Raw genomic sequence first — 4,639 nt, forward strand, 5'->3', positions numbered from 1 at the left:
CATAAACACATTTCATTACACCAAATACACAAAATAATGTTCTTTTTAGCAGCATCATATGACCCCTTTAATGTATATTATTTTAGATAAAAAAACATTCATAAAAGTGCAGTTACATTCCAGTGAATGCATTTTGAATAGTGAAAGTGACGTGACATGTGGCCCAGTATGGTTACCCATACTAGGAATTAGTGCTCTGCATTTAACCCATCCTAAGTGCACACACACAGCAGTGAACACACACCCGGAGCAATGGGCAGCCCTTATGCTGCGGCGCCCGGGGAGCAGTTGGGGGTTTGGTGCCTTGCTCAAGGGCACCTCACGACTTCCCCAAGACTTCCCCAAGACTTAGATGTTTTGATACACAAATATGAAATTGTGTTTATGTTCTTCCGGTTTCATTTTCAAAACCGTCGTTTCATAATCAAGTCGGAGCGAATGTTAATATACCGTAACACTATTAAATTGAAGTCTTTAGCGGCGTACACATTGTACATTCTTATTGGTGGACGCAAAGAGTGACAGTCCGTTCCTCCAATCATCGATCTCAAGAGAGGCGGGACTTCCGCTGACAAAAGATGCAATGAGCGGAAACCGCTGCAGAAACCAACCGCCTTTTCCTCGCGTACTGTATCTGGAGCAGGTCTCGCTGTCTGTCGGCCTGAAAAACGGACCGCGGACGAACACAAACGAGCAGAACGAGGAGCGGTGCACAGAGGGACGACAAGATGCCGCACAACTTCCGGCCCGGGGATATTGTCTTTGCTAAAATGAAGGGCTATCCCCACTGGCCGGCCCGGGTGAGAGCACACACCCCCACCAGCTTCACCTCAGCGCCTAGCCATTTACGCATCATATGTATATATATATAGTTTTTGCAAACAAACTCGAATTATATATTACTTCAGAGTCTAAACATCTTAATTATGTGTTTATTTCATATTATTACCCTAGTAATGAATGTATGAAGCTAGCTGGCTTGCTAACTTGTTTGCTGGAGCTGTAGCAAAGGTCGCGTGTCCGCAAAGTCTTGTTTATTTTTGTATTTTATACATTAGGAATCGTCTTTAGATGCATAATGAGGTAAAATCTGTATAGATACTACATTTAGGCTTGGTGCTTTTATATTCCTTTTGTCTAATAACATGTTAAATGCAATGGGGGGGTTTGAGTTGTCATGTTTGCACATGGGGATACTTTATTGCACGTGACTTACTCGGTGCAAAGTAGAAAACTCATTTATTAAGTAACCTTCAAATTTCCACTACTGAAGGTGTGAAGAACGTGTGATAACCCTATTTTAATATGTCTCCTCCAGATTGAAGATGTTGCAGAAGGGGCTGTCAAACCTCCGCCTAATAAAATCCCCATTTTTTTCTTTGGGACTCATGAAACGTACGTATTCCTGGATTTGAAGGAGCGCCAGGTTATTAATGTTGATAAACGGATGCATATTATTTGTTATGAGCTGTGTGCATTACCTTACTGTTTTCTCAGTGTTTTTAAAAGTATGGTTTGGCCTTGCTTGTCTGAACTGTTATGGAGTAACAGGTGGCACTAGAAGAACTTTTTTAGACCAAATTTGTTTTCCCTTTTTCAATCTGAGAACTTTGTAGACACCTTCATATATTAAAGTCGGCATGAAATGAAAAACCACCCAATGTATTGTCTAAATGCATGTTGCAGATCTTATCATAAACACTTCATCCGTACAGTTTCATTTGGTAAAAATGAGTTTTAACCTCATGATGTTTAATTAAAATGCCATAAAACAAGTGTAATTTTTAAATCCAATCAACAACAATGCATAGAACCAAATTTACACCCTACATTTTTTTTTTATTATCTGTTGTACTCGTATGTAGGTCACAATACAGAAGAACAGAGCTGTTGCTACTTCTGTTTCATCCCAACTTTATAATACTGATTTTAACTTTCCTTTCAGAGCATTCCTTGCACCCAAGGACCTTTTTGCATATGAAAAGTACCAAGACCAATATGGGAAGCCCAACAAAAGGAAAGGGTTCAATGAAGGCTTGTGGGAAATCCAAAACAACCCTCATGCCTCCTATAGCACACCTGCAGTAAGACTTCATTTCTCTGTCTGTAATCATCTGTTGTTTCATGACAGCAAATGCTGATTTGTTACATCTTCCCTGTATTTGTTTAGCCTGCATCATCATCGGACAGCGAGGACAACCAACCTGCGGCAGGAAGTGATGCGGAAGATGACAAGGAAGCAGTGGTGCCGAGGAAAGCTGAAACGGGAAGTGATGGCTCTGACTCTGGAAGTGAGGATCAAAGGAAGACGGCAGTGAAGCGGAAAGCTCCTGCTGCAAAGGTATCTAAACATGATTGATTGTATATCCTCACAGTCATCTCATCTGTCATTTTTCTCTCTTCTCTTGCAGTATTATGCATTATACTTTCAGGTGCTCTGAATTTCTCTTTTCAAAGCTCTTAATGTCAGTTTTAGTTAGTTACAAATTTACTAGTGTTAAACAGAAGAGTGTTAGTGGTTGTAGAGTAATCAGTGTAGTGCAAGTAGTTTTTATTTAAGCAGTAGAGTCATTCTATGTTATGAATGTATTCATAGATATGCCTAAAGTATATGTTTTTGTTTTTTGTTTACGTTCTGTTGTACACATACGCTATATGTTCATGTTAAAAATGAACTATACTTTGGGCTTAAAGGACTTAGTTTGGCACAGTGTTCAATGGAGTGCCTGCAACCCCTTTATACTTGGCGTAAAGGGCCATTCACACCAAGGATGATAACATTAAAGGGTTAGTTCACCCAAAAATGAAAATTCTGTCATTCATTACTCACCCTCGTGTCGTTCCAAACCAGTAAGACCTTCGTTCATCTTCGGAACACAATTTAAGATATTTTTGATGAAATCCGAGAGCTTTCTGACTCTGCATAGACAGCAATGCATCTGACACGTTTAAGGCCCAGAAAAGTAGTAAGGACATCATTAAAATAGTCCATGTGACATCAGTGGTTCAGCCGTAATTTTATGAAGTTACGAGAACACTTTTTGTGCGCTAAGAAAACAAAAATACAAACTTTATTCAACAATTGCTTCTCATCCGTGTCAGTCTTCAATGTGTGTTCAAGAGAGAACCACGACGCATGCGTGTGTACTATACCTTAAACTAAATAGTTATAGATTCTAAATCTATAGAAGGGAAGTTGACACCACAATTAAATTATTACAACATAGAGCAGTGTTTCTCAACCCTGGTCCTGAGCGCCCCCCAACACTGCACATTTTGTATGTCTCCCTTATCTGACACACCCATTTCAGGTCCTGGAGTTTCTTTTAATGAGCAAATGAGTTGAATCAGGTGTGTTTGATTAGGGGGAGACACAAAATGTGCAGTGCTGGGGGGCGCCCAGGACCAGGGTTGAGAAACACTGACATAGAGGAACGATATCATGGGAATCACTTTGATCGATTTTTCCAGCTGATCAATGCTAAAAACATTGACAGCCAATCAGAATCCACTTTAAAGAACTTGAGCATTCAAAGTGGCTGACGACAAAACTGCAGTGTGCTTATAATAATAATAAAAAAACATATCGTCCATTGGTGTGGACACTAATATGGATTTAGTTGTAGGTGTGAACGGGCCTTACAGGATTAGTTCACTACAGAATTAATATTTCCTGATAATTTACTCACCCCCATGTCATCAAAGATGTTCATGTCTGTATTTCTTTCCATTCAAAAAGAAATTAAGGTTTTTGAAGGAAACGTTCCAGGATTTTTCTCCATATAGCTAGTGGGCTTCAATGGGGATCAGTGGGTTGAAGGTCCAAACTGCAGTTTCAATACAGCTTCAAAGGGCTCTACAAGATCCCAGCCAAGGAATAAGGGTCTTATCTGGTGAAACGATCGGTCATTTTCTGAAAAAAGATAATTTCTATACTTTTTAACCACAAATGCTTGTCTTGCACTAGCTCTGCGATGTGAGTCTGCAACTTCATGCATTACGCAATCACGTTGGAAAGGTCACGTGCGGTTAGTGTACTCCGGTTCAAAAAGGTAGGTTAGGGCGAAAAACTAAATTTTCTCCTCCAACTTCAAAATTGTCTGATTTCGTTGTTTTAGCTCTTTTTTTTGTAAAGGGAGTTTGACTTTCTTTGCACATTCACTTTGTAAACACTGGGTCGGTACTAGGGCTGAACGATTTTGGAAAAGACTCCTTTTTAATGGTTAAATTAAATTTTATTAATCAAAAAAAATGTCTAATTAATTAAAATCATGGAACTTAAACAATTTAACATCAATTTATCAAAAGCTTAACAAAAATTACATGTTTAGGGCCCTATGAAATTTTTTCTTTTTTCCAACCTTGTTTTAGTGTTACCAAATTCTGTGTTTTAACATGTCTAATTATTTGAAAACATAAAAACAAGTTTCATTTATTCTTACAATAGCCTTATGATTTTTTCCTCAGAAATTCTGTGTTGAGTATTTACATTTGTTTAAGGCATAAAACAGTAATTTAATCTATCTTTTAATTAATGAAAATTAAAAATTTTATTTTTGGAAAATAAAGGGGATTTAATATTACAATTAAAACATTGAAGAAATATTGTATGATTATTCCTTAAAAATAAGGTTTTAAT

The 4,639-nt window shown here is 38.0% G+C and overlaps 1 protein-coding gene across 1 annotated transcript in view; it reads left to right on the forward strand.

Annotated features, from left to right (window-relative positions):
- The first annotated feature begins 545 nt into the window (after nucleotides 1-545).
- LOC107717991 (hepatoma-derived growth factor-related protein 2-like) overlaps nucleotides 546-4,639 on the forward strand; it is a 42,676-nt gene continuing 38,582 nt past the window's right edge. Inside the window, exons 1-4 of the mRNA XM_016524907.1 lie at nucleotides 546-800; nucleotides 1,319-1,395; nucleotides 1,946-2,084; nucleotides 2,171-2,341. Of these exons, the coding sequence (XP_016380393.1) occupies nucleotides 729-800; nucleotides 1,319-1,395; nucleotides 1,946-2,084; nucleotides 2,171-2,341 (459 nt within the window). The 5' untranslated portion in view covers nucleotides 546-728. The remainder of the gene's footprint in view (nucleotides 801-1,318; nucleotides 1,396-1,945; nucleotides 2,085-2,170; nucleotides 2,342-4,639) is intronic.

The sequence above is a fragment of the Sinocyclocheilus rhinocerous genome, unplaced genomic scaffold, assembly GCF_001515625.1.
Source record: "Sinocyclocheilus rhinocerous isolate Xijiao unplaced genomic scaffold, SAMN03320098_v1.1 scaffold2468, whole genome shotgun sequence".
Taxonomy (NCBI): Eukaryota; Metazoa; Chordata; class Actinopteri; order Cypriniformes; family Cyprinidae; genus Sinocyclocheilus; species Sinocyclocheilus rhinocerous.